Source organism: Cherax quadricarinatus, chromosome 62 (assembly GCF_038502225.1).
Source record: "Cherax quadricarinatus isolate ZL_2023a chromosome 62, ASM3850222v1, whole genome shotgun sequence".
Classification (NCBI taxonomy): Eukaryota; Metazoa; Arthropoda; class Malacostraca; order Decapoda; family Parastacidae; genus Cherax; species Cherax quadricarinatus.
This window is the reverse complement of record NC_091353.1, coordinates 8,863,251-8,889,028: the sequence shown is the minus strand read 5'-3', so window position 1 is coordinate 8,889,028 and position 25,778 is coordinate 8,863,251. Positions and strand designations below refer to the sequence as shown.

General features: G+C 40.9%; 1 protein-coding gene across 3 annotated transcripts; it reads right to left on the bottom strand.

Moving 5' to 3' along the window:
- Window positions 1-1,935: 1,935 nt before the first annotated feature.
- On the bottom strand, window positions 1,936-25,269 carry Spt-I (serine palmitoyltransferase subunit I; the record flags this gene model as incomplete). 3 transcript variants are annotated; one of them, XM_070098382.1, is given in 8 exon segments in its annotated part: window positions 1,936-11,393; window positions 12,052-12,159; window positions 13,047-13,145; window positions 19,609-19,773; window positions 20,869-21,066; window positions 22,018-22,147; window positions 23,854-23,986; window positions 25,104-25,269. In XM_070098382.1, coding segments are annotated over 8 exon segments (1,167 nt in total), but the record flags the coding sequence as incomplete, so codon positions are not given.
- Between the last annotated feature and the right edge of the window lie 509 nt (window positions 25,270-25,778).

The following is a 25,778-nucleotide window of genomic DNA, read 5'->3' as shown; positions in this document are numbered from 1 at the left end:
GCCATAGCATAAGGGAGACCTTCTGCCTCTTTGAGGCAACGAATTTCCCGCTCATTTAAGTAGACTTGGCAACGGCGAGAGTACGAAGGGCGAGCCTCATGACAATTGAGGCAAGAGGGAGTTCGACTGCAAGACGTATTAGAAAGGTCATCGGCACCACAGACTGGGCATTTGGCTATAGATGTGCAATATTTTGCTGGGTGGCCAAATTGCCAGCAATTCCTACACTGTTGCGGTGTAGGGATCACTTTCCGAACTTGTAACCGATGTCCTGCTACATAAACAGAGGATGGGAGTTCACGGCTGTCATAAGTTAAACGAGCCACATTGCAAGGGTATCGTCTTCGCCCGCGGGCAGGAAGAACATAAGTGTCTACCTTGAGAATTGGGAGATCTTGGAGTTCCAGCTGTTCGAGAATGTCAGTGCCACATGTCTGGAAATTCTGTTGGACTATGGTATGGGGCAGAATAACAGTACCACTACAAGAATTGAAGGAATGATGTTTTTCGATAGTGATAAGAATAGTATCGATATGTGAAAGAAAAGAAAGATCATGAGCTTGAGTAGAATTCTGGACTGTGATGATTCACGTACCACTCTTAAGAGCATGAAAGGAAATATCTCTACCAACGTGGCGTAGGAGCGCTTTGCCAATACTATGGTCGGAAAGATAGGCAGTAGAAGAAGTCGGTCTTAATGTAAAGAATTTAGTCCATTGTGTGGTCTGAAACCGAGTGTGGAGAGGGAGTGCATGAAGTGTCGGTCTTTTCCGAGTAGAAAGGGAAGGTAACGAAGTAACGTCATTAGGAGATTGTCGTTGACGTTTAGAAGTGGGACTAGTCGGTCCGACGTGGGACGGGCTGGCAATTCGAAAATCGCCGCACTGTAAAGGGAGAAGCCGGAAGCATAGTCAAAGGAGAACGGAGGTCAGACAAATCGAAGGAGTCAGTGGAAGCCCCGGTACCTGAAGCAGGTGAGGAAACAGCACCAGCAAGAGGTACAGGGGCCTTAGGAATGTCCGAAGAGTGGCCAAAAGACGAGGCGAGGTCAGAACGGGGTGCGGTAACAATAAGGGGCCCGGGGGTAGCAGGGTCATGGATCGGGTACTCCATGGTTAGGCTACTTCTTTCTTTTTGTTTTTAAGAAAAAAAATAAAAAAAAAAAATAAATAAATAAAAAAAGGGGGAGGGGGGGACCGGGGAAGGATAGTTCCTAGGAGGAATGAAAGGGCCAGAAATCTCCTCCACGCCCAAGAGGACCTCAGCACCGCAAGTAGTGCAGATGCAGCATGGAACCCGTGCCATACCCTACCCTTCATGCCAGTAAACTAGCAATCCGGGATAGCAACCTCACATCTGCCGAGCTACCTTGGTGGACAAAAGAGAGGGCGGCTGGATATCTGCCACAAAGCATACCTCCTTCGGCCACCACCCCCAGAATCCGAAAGGTGGCTTCCAGAGATACACCCGTCGCCCGAGAGACACCCAAAGCCACTCTCCGGGATACCGGAGAGGGATCGGGACATCCCCAGGCGATCCAGATTCCATGGCAAACTACGCCACTGCCAAGAACCTCAACAGAATGGGATGGACCCTGGTACCCTTTCCCTTACTCAGGAACTAGCACGCCTGTGGGAAAAATCCCAAAGGCCAAAAAAGGAAGGGCAAAAGGGAGGGGTGGGGATTAGGAGGAGGAAAGGAAAAAGGGGAGGATGGGATAGGGAAGGGGGGATTGGGGGGTAATAAGGTTCGGTCTGAGGAAGGAGACCGACAGGTCTAATTCCTCAGACCAAGAGCCTCTTCACCATGCCAAGGAGCCCCCCTTGAAGAGGTCTAAATCCATAAAGGTCATACAGCACTGAATTGTCACTGAAATAGTTACTTTTATTATATACTGAGATTTACAATCAAAGATGGATTACATTTATAATAAGATTACTGTTGGAAAAATGCTTTATTGTGGATATACATTCTGCTTAATTTTTATTTTCCTTGCAAAGATGACATTTTATAGGTATATTATTTAAATATAAGAACACCTATATGGCAAACAATATTAGGGTCTTAGGTGATAGATAAAATATTAAATTAAGATGAATTAATGTATGAAGTGAGAGCAAAGTAACATTTATTAACATATTGACCATTTCCCACCAAGGCAGGGTGACCTGGACAGAAAGAAACACTTTCATCATTCACTGTCACTGTTTTGCCAGAGGCATGCCTACACTTATAAAACTGCTACATAGAATGGAGATGATGTAATTTTTTAAATGTAATATAGGCATGTCTCTGGCAAGATGGAGTAAATGAAAGTGCGTCTTCTCTTTTCGGTCACCCTGCCTCGGTGGGAAACGGCCAATGTGTTAATAATATAAAATAATGTCTAGAGGGTAAATTCACATGAAAGTTTTGCCACCAAGTACAAAGACGCACACTTGTAGAACGAGCTCTTATAGGGACGTTTCTTTGTGTAGCACTATCCTGTCTTGGTAAAGCTCTACACACAACAAAATGTCCTAACATAAGCCTGAACTGTAACTTGTGTGGCTGTGCTTCAGAATGTACTTACCGTGTCACCATTCTTGCCGATACATTGTGTTTTCGGAAAAGTTCAATAATAACATTTGCTCATTACCTACCAGGACACATGTTATAACTTCAGTGCAATTATTCACAATCTGGATCAAGCTATAATCATTAAAAAACTATATTTAGCTACATAATAACCTTTTAACATAGTAAAAAAAATGTATACAAAGACAAGTGATTAAGAGTATACAGTAAAACCCCCCGAATCCATGGATTCAGTTTCCATGGCTTCAGTTATCCATAGTTTACCACAGCCCAAAAATAACCCTTAATTTATTTAATAAGGGCTCCAGAATTCAAAAGTAGTGAATTTTGGCAGTTCTTCAAAGCCTAAGAGAAACCATGAAAAAGTGCTAATTCTCCATTCGTGCGTATTTTATCAATTAAATTACCATAGGTACGCATGTAAACGAAAAAGGACAGAGTATATAGGGTTCACTACTATCCATAGTTTTGGGTATCTGTGGTAGGTCTTGGAATGTACCCCACGTGGATACCAGGGCACTTCTGTACTAACATAGAAACCTATTCTTAAAGAAACACTACCAAGAATAGAGGAGATTCACTACACACTTTAAAAAGGGTTCATTATACTATCCCTAACTCCAACTATAGGGTTAGAGTGTTAGTGTTATTTTCTGGTAAATGCTTATGGATGAAATTAATTTTATTACTTTTTACATACTAACAAAATAGGAAAGCTTGATAGGTCTGTGTAATGAATAACTAAAGTGCAATGAATACTTGTTAATGCTCAATAATAACCCACAAGGAGACACTCAGGAGATTAACTGGTCTGTATATTTTGATCCCCTTCTGAAGGGGGTCAAAATATACAAACAAAACCAAGTGCTAAATCCACGAGGGTTTTAAATCAATTAATCTCCCAAGTTTGTCTCCATGTGGGTTATTATTGAGCATCTATTTTTTTTTTCAACAAGTCAGCCATCTCCCACCAAGGCAGGGTGACCCAAAAAGAAAGAAAATCCCCAAAAAGAAAGAAAATCCCCAAAAAGAAAATACTTTCATCATCATTCAACACTTTCACCTCTCATACATAATCACTGTCTTTGCAGAGATGCCCAGATACAACAGTTTAGAAGCATATTTTATTATTTATTTATTAACACACTGGCAGATTCCCACCAAGGCAGGGTGGCCCGAAAAGGAAAAACTTTCACCATCATTCACTCCATCACTGTCTTGCCAGAAGGGTGCTTTACACTACAGTTTTTAAACTGCAACATTAACACCCCTCCTTCAGAGTGCAGGCACTGTACTTCCCATCTCCAGGACTCAAGTCTGACCTGCCGGTTTCCCTGAATCCCTTCATAAATGTTACTTTGCTCACACTCCAACAGCACATCAAGTATTAAAACCCATTTGTCTCCATTCACTCCTTCAAACACGCTCACGCATGCCCGCTGGAAGTCCAAGCCCCTTGCACACAAAACCTCCTTTACCCCCTCCCTCCAACCTTTCCTAGGCCGACCCCTACCCCGCCTTCCTTCCACTACAGACTGATACTCTTGAAGTCATTCTGTTTCACTCCATTCTCTCTACATGTCCGAACCACCTCAACAACCTTTCCTCAGCCCTCTGGACAACAGTTTTGGCAATCCTGCACCTCCTCCTAACTTCCAAACTACGAATTCTTTGCATTATATTCACACCACACATTGCCCTCAGACATGACATCTCCACTGCCTCCAGCCTTCTCCTCGCTGCAATATTCGTCATCCATGCTTCACACCCATATAAGAGCGTTGGTAAAACTATACTCTCATACATTCCCCTCTTTGCCTCCAAGGACAAAGTTCTTTGTCTCCACAGACTCCTAAGTGCACCGCTCACCCTTTTCCCCTCATCAATTCTATGATTCACCTCATCTTTCATAGACCCATCCGCTGACACGTCCACTCCCAAATACCTGAATACATTCACCTCCTCCATACTCTCTCCCTCCAATCTGATATCTAATCTTTCATCACCTAATCTTTTTATCCTCATAACCTCTTTCCTGTATTCACTTTTAATATTCTTCTTTTACATACCCTACCAAATTCATCCACCAACCTCTGCAACTTCTCTAGATATATAACATATCCCTCTAAACTGCCAATATCCTAAACCCCTCATTTAAAGTGCAGGCATTGTACTTCTCATTTCCAGTACTCAAGTCCAGCTATATAAAAAAACAGTTTCCCTGAATCCCTTCTCTAAATATTACCCTGCTCACACTCCAACAGCTCGTCAGGTCCCAAAAACCATTCGTCTCCATTCACTCCTATCTAACACGTTCACGCATGCTTGCTGGAAGCCTAAGCCCCTCGCTCAAAAAAACCTCCTTTACCCCCTCCCTCCAACCTTTTCGAGGACGACCCCTACCCATGTTTATTTTTGATCAATATTTTGAATTTTATTATTGACTAGCTAACCCTTTGGGGAGGTGTCCTGGTGCCAGTGAAGCAGTCTTGATCCAAGGAAAGAGAGCCACCTTTCCCTCAGATCATGATTGCCTCCTGTTCCACAGGCATTGTAGACCCTTATGGGTCTGGTGTTTCCTGATGACTATAATAGACTAGTTGAATATTTAAAAAAAATATTCTTCAATTACAGACACTTCAAATTTCCTGTAAAGGAGGTTTAAATAAGGCTTCAGGCCCTGGAATCTAACCTGCTGTATAAGTGGGGCCCTACAGTAGCCCAGAACCTAACCTGCTGCATAAGCGGGGCCCTACAGTAGCCCAGAACCTAACCTGCTGCATAAGCAAGGCCCTACAGTAGCCTGGAACCTAACCTGCTGTTTAAGCAGGGCCCTACAGCAACCCGGAACCTAACCTGCTGTATGAGCGGGGCTCTCCTGTAGGTAATTTATACCACTCTGTGCTGATAACTTTGTGCAGATGTGTATGAAAGATCTTTGGCAGGTTTTCTTCTTCTCTTCTAGTCTGTAGTACGGAAGTATCGCCTTAAATCTAAAACAATTCATTATGCAGGCTAACTATCGAGATTTATAAACTGGATAAAAATCATTCATTAAAAACAAGAAAAACATTACAAGTTTTAAATAATTTAAACCATCTTTTATAAGTAATCACAGTACATGGCATAACATACATCTGTTTCCTCCACTGTATAATACAGTACAAGACATAACATTCATCTCTTGCTTTCACTGTATAATACAGCTTTATTATAACCCAACATATATAGACTTGAAAGTGTCACAAATACAGGAAAATAACAGAAATAAACAATTTATTCTAAATTAGAAAGGTACTTGTCTGTGCTATATATTATAATTAGGCTTGTGGGCACAGTTTATTCCTATACAGGAGTGGAGAACACACACATACAGTGTTTGTTCTATGTTATGAAATCCTTTACTAAGTTACAAGAGTACTAAACTAGAGTACGTCAGGCCCTCATATGTATTACTCACTCTTAATCAAACACCAATGAAGAAAAAAACACACTGGAATAATGTTTTCTTCAGTTAAAGCTTCAGTCATGAAAGTCAAATTTTCTTCTAATAACAGCTTCTGTAACTTGTGTCTTCTTCAATGTAGTCAGCACTGTGCCATGTAAACAAGTGTTGAAAAAAAAACCATACCACAGGGGGATAGAACCTGCAATCAGTCATAACACTCCAGATCAACGCGTTAGCCACTGGGCCAGTGACTAACGTGCTGGTCTGGAGTTTTATGACTCTGATAGCGGGTTTTATCCCCGCCCGTGGTATGGTTTGTTTGCAATCGTGTCATTATGATTTCACGAGTCATAAATAAGTAGTGTATAGGTGGGACCCTCCTGTAAATCAATGATAGAAAATAAAGCACAATATGCAGTTTATGGTGCTTGATTAAGACAATGTTTTGTCCCTGGTGGATGAAATATCAATACAATGCCACTTGGATTATAATAACAATACAGTGGACCCCCGCATAACGATTACCTCCAAATGTGACCAATTATGTAAGTGTATTTATGTAAGTGCGTTTGTACGTGTATGTTTGGGGGTCTGAAATGGACTAATCTACTTCACAATATTTCTTATGGGAACAAATTCGGTCAGTACTGGCACCTGATCATACTTCTGGAGTGAAAAAATATCGTTAACCGGGGGTCCACTGTATATTGCCATAAACTGAATACTGTCTTATTAACAGAGAAGTATGCCATCTGGGTCCAGATGCCATACTGCCACCATTGCATTAGCCTTCCCTGGATACCTCTGATTTACGTACATGTAAGGATGCCTTGCATTTAGTGAGACACCAATAGCAGGTACACTCTGAATGCACGAAGAATATTTTTAATGCATTAATAATGATTAGGAGTATCTCTAGCACATCCTGAAAGTGCAACACATCTATATAAAAGAATGATCACTGGAAGTGAGAAAACAACATTGATAGCTGCTATTATGCAGTAAGGTTCTTAATGAACAAAAATACAAAGAATAATACCAGTAAAGCTTTGATATCGAATGGGAGCATAAGAGTACAGTGGTCCCTCGTTTTTCGTAATTAATCCGTTCCTGGAGGAGCTACTATAAACAAAATTTATGATATGCGAATCAATTTTCCCCATAAGAAATAATGTAAATACAATTAATCCGTTCCTGACACCCAGAAGTATTAAAACAAAAAAATTTTTTACATGAAATATACATGTAGTACATAAACAATACAATGGGAAATGATGAATGAAACATTAACAGCATAACACTTACCTTTATTGGAGATTCTTCTTAGTGTATGGGAGACTGGAGGAGGAGAGAGATTGGATTGTTTACAGTTTGGAAGGGGAATCCCCTTCCAGCAACACCTCAGGTACCAATTGCTTCTCTTCTCTGTTTCTTAATGCCACTAGGACCACCTTGAGAGTCACTCTAGTCCTGTCTCGCAAAGTAACTGTGGAGAGAGCTCTGTTTCTGGCGTCTCTTTAACACTTCCCTAAAATGGCCCAAGACTTTGTCACTGTACATATTTCTCACCTTCTTTACCACAGGCTTGGCACTAAGAGCTTTCTTTCAAGCCATGGTAGCTTATTTAGTACTTGCAAGCACTAAAATGAGTGGAATATTATGAAATATTTCGTAGGAGCACTTGAGGGGACCTTCACTCACTGGTAAACAATGCCAGACTGGCTGGGTAGGGAGGCCTCCCCGGCTCACACTCTGCGCACGCGTCCCGGACGAACTACTATTCGCGAGTCAACCTATGAAAAGTGAGTCCATGTTTATATGAAAATACCCCTATAATTGGCGAAATTTACGATTGCCGAGAACTACGAAAAGCGAGGGACCACTGTATTAATCATTATGTGAAATTTTTGTAGAAAAAGTTATCAGCCTCATAAGCAATGGCATAAGCTTAAAAGAACTGCTGGTCACCCAGCTCGATGAAAAAAATCACATACCCACAGGCAGCTCACTAAAATTGTAATAATAATAATAATAATAATAATAATAATAATGTCATTAGTCTGCCTGAAGTGCCTCGGCATGATAGTGGCTTTCTTTGTACTTAGCAAATCAAAATTGTAATTTCATATTGTAACCTTTACAAAGAAATAAAATCTATCTTTTAGTGTAATACTGTAATGGAATAAGCCACAATATTGTGGCTGCAACAATTTGCATCTCGCCAATTTGGAGAGGAAGTTAGGCAAATTTCAGTTAATCCTGGACCATTGGTTGCAACTTTGAATAAATGGTTTAGAAAACTGACAAGTTAATAAATGAGACACTTGTGCAACTTTTTGGTATCTTTACTCCAGAAACGTTTTGCCAGCCAGTGACTTCTTCAACCCAGTGCAGAGAAAGGTGGAAGATGAGGAGGAGTTTGAGGTGAATATCAAAATGGTGTACAATACCAACAGGTTGGTAAGTAAGACACATAGGCAACAGTTAGGCATTTTTATTCTTCGGAATAAAGATGCCTAACTGTTGCCTATGTGTCTTACTTACCAGGAGTTTGAGGTAATCAGTCCCTCAGCCTGGACTGAACACATCGACTCCAGGCCGAGGGACTGATTACCTCAAACTCCTCATCTTCCATCTTTCTCTGCATTGGACTAAAGAAGCCACCGGCTGAAACATACTGAATGTCATCTAAAATTTCTTCTCCAAATTGTAGGTCAATGGTGAATGGACATAGCTATGCATTATATTATAACCTATGAAGTCAGTATACAGAATGCCTAGAAGATATATACCCTGTACTTATATAATATAAACCTGAACTGCATACTGCATGTTTTGTATAGTAAATATATTCACCTGGAATCAATATTTTTCTAACCATAAGCCTTCCTGGTATCGTTGAGGGCGGCCACGCATGTAACCTCTCAGATACAAGTCATACTGGTTCTTAATGAATAAAAATGCCTAAAGGGTACCAGTAATGCTTTGATATTGAATGAGAGCACAGAATAACAGTCATTATGTGAAATTTTCATAGAAAGTCATCAGCCTTGTATGCAATGGCGAAAGCTTAAAAGAACTACGAGTCATCCAGCTTGACAAATAAAAATCACAGCCACAGGCGGCTCACTAAAATTGTAATAATAATAATAATAATAATAATAATAATAATAATAATAATAATAATAGTCATTACCAAAATATATCATTAGGATCACATAAATGGCAAACTTCTATAAATACAAATTATAAACAGCACTTTTGTAAATAATGCCCATTAACTTTGTCTTGTTTACTGCTACTGGAAGAGCTAAACCTGTAGGTCACACAGCACCTAAGGAATAGGAGATAATCAGGCTTGATCAGAAAACAGAGTAGCTCCAATTTCTCAGATCAAGAGCCCTAAACCAGCATCAAGACACTTCCTTTGAAAGGTTCCTCATTCAACAATGTAAAGCAAAGTAGTATACTGAAATACTATATAAAAGGTCTATCTGAAATTCACTGCATTTTCAAGGTGGGTGCCTTGTTCCTTTTGATTCAAATTAGTGAAGTTACTCTCCCTTTCCTTAGATCAAACCCAATTACCTCTCATTCCCCACACACTGTACAACTCCTGTGAATTTAACACTTCCCTATAGATATGTTAATGAATACCACTGCAATTTAAAAAAAAGAATCTAGATTATAAAACAATGATCATGATTAGTGATTAGCAGGATTTGCATCACAAATATAGAATACTGCATGTACCACGATAAAGATTCTATAATGATATGGCGTTCACTCAGGGACGGCTATAGAAGTGTTATATAGGAGGGGGTTTAGAAAGAACAAAAAGGCACAATACTGTGACTGGAACAATATATAAAAATGTTAGGTAAAAGGACAGAAGTGCAATTAATGTGACATTTTATTGTGGCAATGTTTTGCTCTCCAAGAGCTTTATCAAGCCATAATGGTTTGATAAAGCTCCTGGAGAGCGAAATGTTGCCACAATAAAATGTCACATTAGTTACACTTGTGTCCTTTTACCGAACATTGTCAGTAATTCTACCAACATTAATAAAATATACAAAAAACCCGCACATAGAAAGAAATTTATAACATTTTGGTCTGACTTGGCTACTGACTAGTCAGTGGTCCAAGTCAGACTAAATCATCATCATAGGCTTCTTTCTCCGATGTGTGGGTTATTTGTGCAGGGGTTTAGAGTTGGCAATCTGATTGAAAGAGGGGGCTATAAGGGGCTGGTTTCAAAGTAGAATTTATTATTAGTAAGCTTACTTGGGAGGGGAAGCTTTGGGGGAGCCGACAGAATTAATGGGTGCTTCAGCATCTCCTTGATGCCGCCCCTGCAGTCGCCGTATTGGTGCACTCCGAGAGCGCAAAGCACATCAACCTTTACTAGAACTCTTTATGGAGCTGTGCACTATATAAGCTGGAAGTGATCCAGGAAAATGTGATTAAACAGTTTGATTAAAGAGGAAAAATGGAATGGCTATACTGTATATATATACATACATTATGATGAAACTATTCCTGCCTGACAGAATTACTGTGTATCCAGTGTTTTTTCTTCATTCCACTGGTTTGTTTTTATTATGAAAATGGAGAATGCAATTGGCTACATTATAATGAACTCAGCACAACAATACTTATGAGAAAAATAACTTTGAAGTAAGTATCTTGATGTTTTGATGAAGGGCTCTCGATTAGATAAATTTGGGAGGTAGCCTCCCCATCCTCAAATTACCTGATAGCCTTTTACTTCCAGGAACTATAAGACTTACAGATTTAGAGCTTTCTCATGATTATAACAAGAATAATACATATGACTGTGGGAGCAAAAGGTAGTGTACATTACAAGAGAAGGTGCCTCATCAACCTCATTGATCACATCTTCACTAGACAAAGCAATAACAGGGACCGGGCTGCATGCCATTTCCGACAAGTAGTGAGTGTGACCGCTCTACCAATTTGTTTCTGTATATTCACTTCAGTTTTTAAAATGAAATATCTTTCCTACACTTCTAAAAAGGTCAGGAAAAATATAAATTCTTTTAACATTCTAATTCAATCAGTATCTATACATCACTCACTGTTTAAATAACAACTCTATATTAACTTACTAAATTCAGGCAACAACCTTTTTCGATGAAGTTAAATCACAAAACGTCCCACGTGCATTATAATGTAGCTACCCCATCACATCCACCACAGCTTTCTGTATGGAATCACAAGCCTTCTTTATTTCCTCTGTCGTCAGATCTTTGTTGACAGTGATTCGAATAGAGGGTGGAGGAGGATTTGCCTCTCTATCCCACAAGTACGATGCCAAGGTTAGAGCTACGCTATAGCTCTCTGCCTGTGGGAGATGGAAAGAAAGGTAATGTGCAGAAATGATAAACATCCTCTCCCACATCTGAGCATTCACTTCTCTCACAACCCCATCTTTAAATCTATACATCAGTCACTCTTTAAATAGTAATTCTTTATATTAACTTACAAAGTTCAGGCAACAACCTTTTCAGTGATGGTAAATCACAACACAAACCACTTAATAAAATGTCGTCTTAAACAGTGTGTAAGCATAAGGATTAGTCTACCCATAATGCACCGAATGCTAGTGGCTTCTTTTGTGCTGAACAATACTTTATTACATGTAAACCACATTCTGTAAACTGCAGAAAGAAATAAAATTTGTTTTTGTAAACTGTAGAAAGCTGCAGAGTGCTGAAGAGTTAGTGAAAGGGTGTATGTACAGCTTCAGCTAGACAGCTAAGAAGCAGGCAGTGGTCAGCATTTTTTTTTTTTAACACCGGCTGTCTCCCATAGAGGAAGGGCAACCTGAAAAAGAAGAAATGAAAGTTTTCTCTTTTTGCATTTAGTAATTTATACAGGAGAAGGGGTTACTATCCCCTTGCTCCTGGCATTTTAGTTACCCCTTGACACACATGGCTTACGGAATAAGGATTCTTCTCCACTTCCCCATGGAGATGCAAGGATCTAGAGAACTACATTACCTTCTCCACAATCTTCTGCAAGATGCCCTCGTCAGCTTCTCTATTACCTGTGGACTCGGCCAGCTTCAGGTGTTTCACTGGGCTAATATCCTCCCCAGTCACTGTAACCTGAAATCAACAAAAACTGTCAGGCATTGTGCATAACTAGGATAAATAGGAACACAAAAAAGGAGCACTGCCGTAGGTCTACTGGTCCATGCTAGGCAGAGATATAAGTAAACACAGGATGTGTTGTGAACAAGTAGAATGTGTTGCGAGTGATTAAAAAGCAGGGCATGTTGCCTATGGCTGGTTCAAAGAAAGTATTGCTCTGGCAAGAGTTTTAGACAAGTGCCACATACTACTTAATCTAATACTAAGAGTGGCTTTAAAAACAAGTTAGCTAATTGGGTTTAAAGCTTATCAATTACAAAGAAGATAATTAAGGCTGCATGTAACCTGTTCACCACTGGTCAAGGATAACTTAGTCTCTAAAATATGAATTAAAATAAATTCTCAACACATGTACATTGACAGGCAAGGTGACCAGAAAAACTAAAACCTTACCACTATTCATGCCATCACTGTCTTGCCAGAGGTGCACAGACACTACAGTTTTGATGTCCCTCTAAACAGGAAATATCCTGAACCCCTCCAGACTGCAGGCACTGTACTGTCTACCTCTAAGACTAAAATTGTGACACATGAATAACCCGCACATACAAGAAAGAAACTTACGATGATTTGAAGCATTAACTAATGTGACTACAGTTAATGGTCCAAGTCAGACCGAAACGTCAACATAAGTTTCTTTCTCATATGTGCTGGTTATTTGTGTATTGTTCCAGTCATGATATGTGCCTTTTTGTTCTCTCTGAAAGGGTGGTATCATGGGTCTCTTTATATGTGGGTTGGATGAGACTTCTCATCCAACCCACAGAAATAGCATGGCACATATTGATATCTACACCTCACAAAAGCAAGTCAGTGGGTACTTTAAGTCGCACAACATTAACCTTGTCATGAATGTTGGCAAGTTTCTCCTGCATCTGCCGGCACTTGTTCTGCAGTTCCATCACCATGTCTGAACCTTCTGCTTCAAGGATGTCTAGCACCTGTGAGAGAAACAAAGCCACTGTTAGAATGAGATTCAACTACAGGTTGGCCATCACTGATCTGGCTATCACTATTCTGGTTCCATCACTAATCTGGCACTAATTTCAGCAATACTAGTGGACACTATGGAGGGAAATGATACAGGTCGGCCATCAATGATCTGGCAATCACTAATCCAGCACCATACACGTCCCAATGATGCCGAATTAGTGATGGTCGACTTGTTCTGAACAGTCATGCACTGCAAAAAGAGGTTTTGGTCAACAATGGATTGCATATACATCTGTGGTCCCATATGATTATAAAAGATCTGAAAAATTATTATTGCCTATCAAAGTGGTGTTTCTCTCTACAAACACCACCTCTTTGATCCAACCAATGGATGAGGGAATTATCACAGCTATTAAGACCTACTTTTCAACATCTTACCAGAAGATATCAGAAACGCTGCTGGAACAAGTGTTGAAGCCTTCAAGAGGAAACTAGACAAGTATCTTCACAAGGTGCCAGATCAACCAGGCCGTGATGGATATGTGGGGCAGCAGGCCTCCAGCAGCAACAGCCTGGTCAACCAGGCAAGCATCAGACGAGCCTGGCCCATGGCCGGGCTCAGAGAGTAGATATACTCTCGAAATTCTTCAAAGGTAAAGGTATATCAAAGGTACCTGATGCATTTCTCAGAACATATCCCCGTCATTAAGCAACTTGTACAGATTTTTCCCTCATTTTGTAGGAATTTGCAATTACTAAGTGTCCCACTGCAAGTGATCATTCTGTATGCAAGATATACACTCATGGTATGCAAATGGTGCCATTTGCAAAACAATTCGAAGCTTCTGGTTATGTGGAATGAAGTACTGATGTCACAACTGAACTTAGCACAGCTGCCATGGCCCTGAAATGCATCTACTGCCATTGACTTGAAATGCAGCTACAGCCATAATCTTTATATGAAGCTACTGCCCTGGCCTTGAAATGCAGCTACTGCTCTGGCCTTGAAATGCAGCTACTGCCCTGGCCTTGAAATGCAGCTACTGCCATGGTCTTGAAATGCTGCTACTGCCAGGGTCTTGAAATGCAGCTACTGCCAAGGTCTTGAAATGCAGCTACTGCCAAGGTCTTGAAATGCAGCTACTGCCAGGGTCTTAAAATGCAGCTTCTGCCAGGGTTTTGAAATGCAGCTTGTGCCAGGGTCTTGAAATGCAGCTACTGCCAGGGTCTTGAAAAGCAGCTACTGCCAGGGTCTTGAAATGCAGCTATTGCCAAGGTCTTGAAATGCAGCTACTGCCAGGGTCTTGAAATGCAGCTACTGCCATGGTCTTGAAAAGCAGCTACTGCCAGGGTCTTGAAAAGCAGCTACTGCCAGGGTCTTGAAATGCAGCTATTGCCAAGGTCTTGAAATGCAGCTACTGCCAGGGTCTTGAAATGCAGCTACTGCCATGGTCTTGAAAAGCAGCTACTGCCAGGGTCTTGAAATGCAGCTATTGCCAAGGTCTTGAAATGCAGCTACTGCCAGGGTCTTGAAATGCAGCTACTGCCAGGGTCTTGAAATGCAGCTACTGCCAGGGTCTTGAAATGCAGCTACTGCCAGGGTCTTGAAATGCAGATACTGCCAGGGTCTTGAAATGCAGCTACTGCCAGGGTCTTGAAATGCAGCTACTGCCAGGGTCTTGAAATGCAGCTACTGCCAAGGTCTTGAAATGCAGCTACTGCCAGGGTCTTGAAATGCAGCTACTGCCAGGGTCTTGAAATGCAGCTACTGCCAGGGTCTTGAAATGCAGCTACTGCCAGGGTCTTCAAAAGCAGCTACTGCCAGGGTCTTGAAATGCAGCTATTGCCAAGGTCTTGAAATGCAACTACTGCCAGGGTCTTGAAATGCAGCTACTGCCAGGGTCTTGAAATGCAGCTACTGCCAGGGTCTTGAAATGCAGCTACTGCCAGGGTCTTGAAATGCAGCTACTGCCAGGGTCTTGAAATGCAGCTACTGCCGGGGTCTTGAAATGCAGCTACTGCCAGGGTCTTGAAATGCAGCTACTGCCCTGGTCTTGAAATGCAACTACTGCCAGGGTCTTGAAATGCAGCTACTGCCAGGGTCTTGAAATGCAGCTACTGCCAGGTTCTTGAAATGCAGCTACTGCCCTGGTCTTGAAATGCAGCTACTGCCATGGTCTTGAAATGCAGCTACTGACATGGTCTTGAAATGCAGCTACTGCCATGGTCTTGAAATGCAGCTACTGCCAAGGTCTTGAAATGCAGCTACTGCCAGGGTCTTGTAATGCCACTACTTTACTTTGCAACATACCCCTATGATTTTTTTTTTTATCACACTGGCCGATTCCCACCAAGGCAGGGTGGCCCGAAAAAGAAAAACTTTCACCATCATTCACTCCATCACTGTCTTGCCAGAAGGGTGCTTTACACTACAGTTTTTAAACTGCAACATTAACACCCCTCCTTCAGAGTGCAGGCACTGTACTTCCCATCTCCAGGACTCAAGTCCGGCCTGCCGGTTTCCCTGAACCCCTTCATAAATGTTACTTTGCTCACACTCCAACAGCACGTCAAGTATTAAAAACCATTTGTCTCCATTCACTCCTATCAAACACGCTCACGCATGCCTGCTGGAAGTCCAAGCCCCTCGCACACAAAACCTCCTTTACCCCCTCCCTCCAACCTTTCCTAGGCTGACCCCTACCCCGTCTTCCTTCCACTACAGACTGATACACTCTTGAAGTCATTCTGTTTCGCTCCATTCTCTCTACATGCCCGAACCACCTCAACAACCCTTCCTCAGCCCTCTAGACAACAGTTTTGGTAATCCCGCACCTCCTCCTAACTTCCAAACTACGAATTCTCTGCATTATATTCACACCACACATTGCCCTCAGACATGACATCTCCACTGCCTCCAGCCTTCTTCTCGCTGCAACATTCGTCACCCATGCTTCACACCCATATAAGAGCGTTGGTAAAACTATACTCTCATACATTCCCCTCTTTGCCTCCAAGGACAAAGTTCTTTGTCCCCACTCACTCTTTTCCCCTCATCAATTCTATGATTCACCTCATCTTTCATAGACCCATCCGCTGACACGTCCACTCCCAAATATCTGAATACATTCACCTCCTCCATACTCTCTCCCTCCAATCTGATATTCAATCTTTCATCACCTAATCTTTTTATCCTCATAACCTTACTCTTTCCTGTATTCACCTTTAATTTTCTTCTTTTGCACACCCTACCAAATTCATCCACCAATCTCTGCAACTTCTCTTCAGAATCTCCCAAGAGCACAGTGTCATCAGCAAAGAGCAGCTGTGACAACTCCCACTTTGTGTGTGATTCTTTATCTTATAACTCCACGCCTCTTGCCAAGACCCTCGCATTTACTTCTCTTACAACCCCATCTATAAATATATTAAACAACCACGGTGACATCACACATCCTTGTCTAAGGCCTACTTTTACTGGGAAATAATTTCCCTCTTTCCTACATACTCTAACTTGAGCCTCACTATCCTTGTAAAAACTCTTCACTGCTTTCAGTAACCTACCTCCTACACCATACACTTGCAACATCTTCCACATTGCCCCCCTATCCACCCTGTCATATGCCTTTTCCAAATCCATAAATGCCACAAAGACCTCTTTAGCCTTATCTAAATACTGTTCACTTATATGTTTCACTGTAAACACCTGGTCCACACACCCCCTACCTTTCCTAAAGCCTCCTTGTTCATCTGCTATCCTATTCTCTGTCTTACTCTTAATTCTTTCAATAATAACTCTACCATACACTTTACCAGGTATACTCAGCAGACTTATCCCCCTATAATTTTTGCACTCTCTTTTATCCCCTTTGCCTTTATACAAAGGAACTATGCATGCTCTCTGCCAATCCCTAGGTACCTTACCCTCTTCCATACATTTATTAAATAATTGCACCAACCACTCCAAAACTATATCCCCACCTGCTTTTAACATTTCTATCTTTATCCCATCAATCCCGGCTGCCTTACCCCCTTTCATTTTACCTACTGCCTCACGAACTTCCCCCACACTCACAACTGGCTCTTCCTCACTCCTACAAGATGTTATTCCTCCTTGTCCTATACACGAAATCACAGCTTCCCTATCTTCATCAACATTTAACAATTCCTCAAAATATTCCCTCCATCTTCCCAATACCTCTAACTCTCCATTTAATAACTCGCCTCCTATTTTTAACTGACAAATCCATTTGTTCTCTAGACTTTCTTAACTTGTTAATCTCACTCCAAAACTTTTTCTTATTTTCAACAAAATTTGCTGATAACATCTCACCCACTCTCTCATTTGCTCTCTTTTTACATTGCTTCACCACTCTCTTAACCTCTCTCTTTCTCCATATACTCTTCCCTCCTTGCATCACTTCTACTTTGTAAAAACTTCTCATATGCTAACTTTTTCTCCCTTACTACTCTCTTTACATCATCATTCCACCAATCGCTCCTCTTCCCTCCCGCACCCACTTTCCTGTAACCACAAACTTCTGCTGAACACTCTAACACTACATTTTTAAACCTACCCCATACCTCTTCGACCCCATTTCCTATGCTCTCATTAACCCATCTATCCTCCAATAGCTGTTTATATATTACCCTAACTGCCTCCTCTTTTAGTTTATAAACCTTCACCTCTCTCTTCCCTGATGCTTCTATTCTCCTTGTATCCCATCTACCTTTTACTCTCAGTGTAGCTACAACTAGAAAGTGATCTGATATATCTGTGGCCCCTCTATAAACATGTACATCCTGAAGTCTACTCAACAGTCTTTTATCTACCAATACATAATCCAACAAACTACTGTCATTTCGCCCTACATCATATCTTGTAAACTTATTTATCCTCTTTTTCTTAAAATATGTATTACCTATAACTAAACCCCTTTCTATACAAAGTTCAATCAAAGGGCTCCCATTATCATTTACACCTGGCACCCCAAACTTACCTACCACACCCTCTCTAAAAGTTTCTCCTACTTTAGCATTCATGTCCCCTACCACAATCACTCTCTCACTTGGTTCAAAGGCTCCTATACATTCACTTAACATCTCCCAAAATCTCTCTCTCTCCTCTGCATTCCTCTCTTCTCCAGGTGCATACACTCTTATTATAACCCACTTCTCGCATCCAACCTTTACTTTAATCCACATATTTCTTGAATTTACACATTCATATTCTCTTTTCTCCTTCCATAATTGATCATTCAACATTACTGCTACCCCTTCCTTTGCTCTAACTCTCAGATACTCCAGATTTAATCCCATTTATTTCCCCCCACTGAATCTCCCCTACCCCCTTCAGCTTTGTTTCGCTTAGGGCCAGGACATCCAACTTCTTTTCATTCATAACATCAGCAATCATCTGTTTCTTGTCATCCGCATTACATCCACGCACATTTAAGCATCCCAGTTTTATAAAGTTTTTCTTCTTCTCTTTTTTAGTAAATGTCTACAGGAGAAGGGGTTACTAGCCCATTGCTCCCGGCATTTTAGTCGCCTCATACGACACGCATGGCTTACGGAGGAAAGATTCTTTTCCACTTCCCCATGGACAATAGAAGAAATAAAGAAGAACAAGAGCTATTTAGAAAAAGGAGAAAAACCTAGATGTATGTATATATATATGCATGTGCATGTCTGTGAAGTGTGACCAAAGTGTAAGTTGGAGTAGCAAGATATCCCTGCTATCTAGCGTGTTTATGAAACAGAAAAAGAAACCAGCAATCCTACCATCATGCAAAACAGTTACAGGTTTTTGTTTCACAGTCATCTGGCAGGACGGTAGTACTTCCCTGGGTGGTTGCTGTCTACCAACCTACTATGAAATGTTAGACCATTATAAAAATGTGCTTGTATGCTTTCTTATATACTGCTTGTTATGCTATACAATTATTGAAGTGAAGTTCATTTATACTGTGTTCTCTAAACCATTTTTTTTTTTTAAATGGTGATACACAAAGGGCTTTCAATTTTGGAGGACAGTGACAGTCAAAGGGTAATAAATCTTTTCTCTGATCTTCATCTAGGTGGTTAAGCGGCAGTGTTGACCTTATAAACTTTAAAGTTTAACTAGTTTTCTATATGTTAGGTAAAAGGACACGTGTGTTCTAATATGACACTTCATTGCGACAACGTATTGCTCTCCAGGAGTTTTGTCAAGCCGATACAAGCTCCTGGAGAGCAAAACGTTGCCACAATAAAATGTCACATTAGTTGTACTTGTGTCCTTTTACTTAACATATTATTGGTAATTCAACCGAAATGCACAGCATGCCAGTACCAGTCTTTTGTGCTTAACAATACTTTAAAACATATAGACTACATTTTGTATACTGCACAGAAATAAAAATTTTTATTATTAATAGTCTCCTATAAAATCACAAATATCCATTATGAAACAGGAGGATGCAGGCACACCTTAATGGAAGCAGCGGCCAGCATCGGTGGCAAGGAAGCCGAGAAGCAGTAGCCGAGGCCAGACAGTCGCTGGTGCTCAATGACAAACTTGGTTCCCACGCAGAATCCACCTGAACTGGCTGCCGATGTCTCCAACGTAGCCATGATCATGTCCACCTCCTTCATCTGTGCGGCGTGAGGAAACAAAATATGGTGACTGGAAAGCGGCACTTGCTGTGAGGAATCTGACACTTCCCCATGTACACTCACAGTCAAAGTGCGACTTAATTTGGTGATTAATTAAAAATTTAATGTGGTGCTTTGTCAGCATTGAGGACTGGTCATAAACTGGGCTGTGGGGGCACTGACCCCCAGAACCTCCTCCTGATTTAGATTTAGCCTAACTTTCGATTCTATCATGCTGTCTTGTTTTCCCTAAAATGTAGTCCTTACTACTACTACTACTAACATTTTTTTTTAAACATGTTGGCCAATCAACCAAGCTGTGATGGATATGTGGAGCAGCAGGCCTTTAATAGCAACAGCCTGGTTGAAACTCATCATAGGTATTACAGACCTCCCACCAAGGCAGGGTGACCCTAAAAAGAAACACTTTCACCATCATTCACACCGTCACCCAGAGGCATTTACGTACATATGAGTTTAGATGTCACTCTAAACAGCAAATATCCCAGACCCCTACTTTAGACTGCAGGCATTGTACGTCCCACCTCAGGTATGGTTAACTGGTTTCCCTGAATCCCTTCACAAAATATTACCATGCTCACACTACAACAGCTCGCCAAGTCCCAAAAATCATTCGTCTCCACTCACTCCTATTTAAGACGCTCGCACATGCCTGCGCTATGTCCAAGCCCCTTGCGCACAAAACCTCTTTTACTCCCTCCTTCCATCCTTTCCTAGGACTGCTGACATATGAGCAGCAGCTACAGCCACTGCCACTTACTTAATTTACCAGCTGAGTCTACCACACCTGTATTTACTAAATGATGCCAACACATTTTATCTTATTGCACAAATAAGTCACACACAGCAGAAAGAAACTTAAGATGATGTTTTGGTCTAACTTGGACTATCAACTAGTCACACACTAACACATGAAGGTTGGGGAGCCAGCATACATATGAAAGAGCAGGAACTAGGGGTAGAGAGAGGGGGGAATAAGTAAGACGAAAGTAGAGATGAAGTAATCTCACTGAGAAAGAACTTTCACCACATCGTCAAGAGAGAGAGAACATCACGTCCCCAAGACAGACTCACCGGTATATTGTAGTGATCGGTGATTCCTCTGCAGTTAGGCCCCAACGTGCCAAAGGAAACCGACTCTTCAATGTAGAGACGCAATTTGTACTTTTGGCGCAGCTTCACCAACTCTGGCAGAGGACACATCTTGCCGGTGTTCATATAAATTGATTCAATAACCATAAACTTGCGGGTTGCATTGGCTTTCTTTGGATCCTGCATTATACATGGAAGAAAGAGTGCCAGTATGAAGCCCACATTTAATAAAACATGAGTAATAATGTTGACAGAATTACTGACAATATGTTAAGTAAAAGCATAGGTTTACCACCAGTTTGGTGGTGATCCTGCCAAGGCAGTCTCACCACCATAAATTGGTTCATTCTTTATAACAACAACAACTTCCATCTCCTACCAATTCAAAGTGACCCTACAAAGGAAAACATATTCACCATCATTCATTCAATCGCTATCTTGAACTGATATCACAATTCAGATTACCCTCTGAACTGCAACATCCTTATCCCTCCTTCAGAGTGCAGGCACTGCCCTTCCCACCTCCAAGAATGGTGATAGCGGGTTAGAACTCTTTCCCCACAAGTTGCATGTTATAAAAAGGAACTAAAATGGTGAGAGCATGGAGTTAGCAACCCCTTTATCGTCTTGTTTGACGTTGTTTCATTATAATGAGAAAAAACTGAACGAATACAATGAATACTAATTATTGTATAATAAAAATTCATAAAGTATACAACAACTGCTTCACATAAAGTAGCAGTCTCCAAGAATCATCCTAATAATTAGTTGTGCAAAATGATTCATAACAAAATTACACACATCAATTTGAAGTTAAGAATGACATTTCTTTTGTTCTATTAAAGAAAAATTTGTTATATAAATGAAGCCTTGAGCCCCTTACACACAGAGATCCTGGGGAAGCTAACTCTTCTAGCCTTATATAGGCCATACTCAAAAAATTCTCACATGCAGCAATCCTGGGGTAACATTCTTCTAGCCATAAGTAGGTCATACTCAACAAATTCTCACGCCCAGTGATCCTAGGATAATTACCTCTTCTAGCCTTACTGTACAGGTTATACTCAAATTCTCACTCAGATTCATGGTAACTGTGTAGTCTGAGCACACAATGCAGCAATGTATGTCTACCTTTTTGTCAAGACGTGCTTGTTCCTCAAGAAGTTCCTCCAAATGCTCCACATCATTGTGCCGGAAATAGACAACGCGGCTCCTGCTGGCTTGCAGTCCTCGCTGAAGGGCAAAGTTCACCATTTCATCCCTGTAAAAATCGATCAAAATAAACTGCTGATACATTGTTCAACATGACAGCTTTATTACAGCAACTTCGATCTTAATTTTCTATTAGCACTCCTCACTGCCCTTACTGACTGCCTTTGGCATGCTCTTTGCCCTTGCTGCTCTTTGATCTGGCATAGTACATACATCTTTAGCACATCCTACCCTGCAGTGCTGTATGACCTCGTGAGTTTAGTGCTTAGTTGTGATTGTAATGATAATAATAATCAACATACCACAGCCTGGCCCATGGCCAGGCTCCAGTAGTAGAAAAACTCTAGGAACTTATCAAAGGTATATCATTCTAAAATTAATAGCAGGATGTGATGTTGCTATAATAATGATAATTTGCATGATTAATAAAAATTTTATAATTCAAAGAATAATTTTTTTTTTAAATCGCTGCTCGTCTCCCACTGATGAAAAGTGACCCAAAAAAACTTTCACTATCATTCACACTATCACTGTCTTGCCAGAGGTGCATAGATACGATGGTTTAGACGTCCCTCGAAACAATAAATATCTCGAACCCCTCCTTTAGAGTACAGACACTGTACTTCCCACCTCCAGGACCCAAGTCTGGTTAACTGGTTTCCCTAAATATTTTCACAAAATATTACCCTGCTCACACTCCAACAGCTCATCAAGTCCCCAAAACCATTTGTCTCCATTCACACCTAACACGCTTAAACATGCCTGCTGTATGTCCAAGCAATTTGCACACAAAACCTCTTGTACCATTTCCCTTTATCCTTTTCTAGGACTACCCCTACCCCTCCTACCCTCCACTACAGATTTGTACACCCTCCAAGTCATCTTATTTTGCTCCATTCTCTTTAAATGACAAAATCACCTCAATAACCACTCTTTAGCCCTCTGGATAATACTTTTAGTAACTCCACACCTCCTCCTAATTTCTATACTATGAATTCTCTGCATATTTATGCCACACATTGCCCTTAGACACCACACCTCCACTGCCTCCAGCCAGTACTTCCCAGGAAAGTAGTACTAAACTCATAAGGGTTGTGAAACACTTGGGAGGAAAAATTAGGTTTGATCCAAGACAGGGCAGCTCCAGTTCCTTTGATCAAGAACCATTCACCAGCATCAAGGCACCCAACCGAAGGAATATCTCAGACTTGGACACTACTACATTACTGTCATATGCAGATGTATTACAGCACAAAACAGTAATGAGGATGTAACAATTATTATTCTCTTCAAGCGAAAATGCTAAAATTGTAGAGGCTACACAGTGCCAGGGTTTGAGCCAAGAAAAAAGGGTAGCTTCAATTCTTTGGATCAAGTGCTCTCAACCAGATTGGTTAGCAACACGTTTGCCTCACAGTCTCTATAGTTCAATCCCTGGCACAAGTGGAAACACTGGACATGTTTCCTTATACCTGCTGTCCCTGTTCACCTTGCAGTAAAATAGGTACCTGGGTGTTAGCTGCCTGGTGTGGGTGGCATCCTGGGAGGACAAGATATAAAGGACCACAATGGAAATAAGAGTCCTCAATGATGCACTGACTTTCTTGGGTTATCCTGTGTGGCTAACCCTCCCCTAAGTTAAAAATCCAAACAAATCTTATATTATTCTATCTTATCAAGGCACCCCCTCTCCCTTGAAGGATGTGGCCCTGTCAAGATATTAGCAATGGAGGGACATGAGGACTTAATACCCACGCATAGATGATGTCGCCGCTCTTGGAGTAGGCCGGGATAGCGGATGCACTGGTGGAGAAGCCATAGGAGTAGAGGACAGCCTTTTCACAATTGAAGAAGTTGGCTAACCTCTCCTCCAACTTTAGATGCACCTCTGTCAACAGTAACAAATAGTTAAGCAAAAAAACTAGTATGCATGTGCATTTTGGGTAGACTAATCCTAATGCTTACAGACTACTTAAGTTTAGACAAGTTACTGAGTGGTAAATTTTAGTTATACATTATTACAAAAAGAATTAAACTTACATAAGTCATAAAACCACTAGAGTTCAGCTCACCTGCTTTATGTGCATTTGCTTGACTCAAATTTGCTATTATGACATTGTATTTCTATTGGAAATTACTAAATGTAAAAAGAAAAACTTTTGTTTTCTTTTTATGTCACACTGCCTTGGTGGGAGACAGCCAGTACGTTAAAAAAAAAATCTATGGGAAATTCAGTAAATGTCAAATAGGGTCACTGTATGCAATCAGTACAGTTCACAAAGCTCATTCAAGATTCTCATTATGCACGATTAAAAATTTATGGCCTAACTGAGATTCGAACAGCTGCGGTGGGCTTGAAACACATCTACAGCATAAATCAAGGGGACACCTATAGTTAATTCTGCATATACAGTACTGTTAAATTATGCAAAGAGACCCATATGAAAACAATGATGCAAGAGACAGAACAAGCTGAAATTAGGGCAACATCGCACTCTGTAATATTGTGATAATGTTCTGCTTAGAGCACCGCCCTTACTAACTGTACCTCTGTTATAGTCTCCCCCTCACTAATCTCTGATCAAGCATATTAAATTTTTAGCACATGCTACCCTGCAGCATTGTATGACCCTTGTGGATTTAGCGTTTAGTTATTATACAGCTTCTCCTCACTTAGCGAGTACTCGTTTACCAATGACTCAAACTGACGACAGGGTCTCTGGCCAGTATGCATACCTAAATAATGTATATTAGAGCTGATTTCCTCTATTCTGTTTATTACAATATACAGTACACTACTGTATAAACATTTGAAAATATACCAGAAATGTGAAATTAAAGGTGACATTAAAACAATATCAAAGATGGTTGACGCAAACTCACTACCATTATAGTATGCTCCTCACTTAGCGACGAATTCGTTTACTGACATGGTCTTAGGAACAGAACTCCTCTGTTAAATGAAGAGAGACTGTATAGTGAAATCAACTACTCAAGGCACTCACCTGTGGTGCCGTAGAAACCCCGAGGGCCACAAGATCCGACCCCGTACTTGTGGAGACACTCCAGGGCAGCCTCTTCTACCTCTGGTCGCTCACCCAGGTTGAGATAGCTGTGACTGCCTAAGTTCAGCAGCTTGTCTCCCGAGCCCAGATCCAAATATCGTCCAGGCTTAAAGTAGAGCAGCAATTTAAAACATTAGCTTTTTGTACTGAATACAGGAGGACCTTGCATATACAAAACCTCTTTTTGGCATTTCACATTTCTGTTGGCTTTCAACTGAGCCACTGTTCATTATGTTGGGTGCTTTTAACACTGTTCTGCTGTTGTCACCATTTTCGTACAAGTTGCATAAGAACCAACGCCACATTAGAGCTGTATGAACAGGACCCTCCTGTACTGTACAGGAGTACTTCACTTTAAAGCAACATTTGCTTTACAGTGGTTGTCTGGATCCTAACCCACCATATTAACTAGATATGCCTGTATGCAATATACATAACCTACTTTTACTTGTGCAAATCTGACAAAATTTTTTATCTCAGAGTATGAGCACAAAAGCAAATTAATTTGCAAGTCAAACACATATCATCATCCTCTAAATTCATGAACATTATCATTACTATTTCAATCCTGGGAAAAGCACTAAACCTATAGGGGAAATGGGAGATTAGATTCAA